The sequence below is a fragment of the Priapulus caudatus genome, unplaced genomic scaffold (assembly GCF_000485595.1).
Source record: "Priapulus caudatus unplaced genomic scaffold, Priapulus_caudatus-5.0.1 Scaffold19570, whole genome shotgun sequence".
Taxonomy (NCBI): Eukaryota; Metazoa; Priapulida; class Priapulimorpha; order Priapulimorphida; family Priapulidae; genus Priapulus; species Priapulus caudatus.
Window position 1 is genome coordinate 1 of NW_014596631.1, and position 577 is coordinate 577.

At 64.8% G+C, this 577-nt stretch overlaps 1 protein-coding gene across 1 annotated transcript; it reads right to left on the bottom strand.

Moving 5' to 3' along the window:
• Nucleotides 1-104: 104 nt before the first annotated feature.
• On the bottom strand, nt 105-385 carry LOC106820535 (fer-related kinase 1-like; the record flags this gene model as incomplete). The annotated part of the gene is made up of 1 exon (XM_014825043.1): nt 105-385. A coding segment is annotated over exon 1 (248 nt), but the record flags the coding sequence as incomplete, so codon positions are not given.
• Nucleotides 386-577: the final 192 nt, after the last annotated feature.

Genomic DNA, 577 nt, shown 5'->3' on the forward strand with positions numbered 1-577 from the left:
TACTGCCTTTCCCCCCAGACCCTCCCCCCCGCCACCTCCCCTTCTCCCCCAGTCCCTCCCCCCACGCACCTCCCCTCCCCCGGCACCTTCCCTCCCCCCGGCACCTCCCCTCCCCTGGCACCTCCCCTCGCCCGGCGCCTCCCCCTCTCACCTTCTCCTCGCTCGTCGAGCCGACCTTCAACGTCTTCACGGCGACCGCGACCCAGCCGATGTGGTCGAAGAAAGCCTCGCCCCCGTAGACGGTGCCGAACGCTCCCTCGCCCAGCTTACGGTTGATGACGACGTGGTCGCGTGGGATCTCCCACTCGTCTAGCGCTAGCATGTCCGCAGACAGCAGTCCCAGTTCCTTCATACGATCCTGCGTCGCACGCACCTCCTTGTCATACCTGCGTCCGCAGAGAGAGAGAGAGGGTGAGTGTGTGAGTGTGTGAGGGGGAGAGGGGGAGAGGGGAAGAGGGGGGAGAGGGGATCCCCACTTGTCTAGTGCTAGCATGTCCGCAGAGAGAGAGAGAGTGTGAGTGAGAGAGAGAGGAGAGAGAGAAGAGAGAGAGAGAGAGGAGGAGAGGAGGGAGAGGAG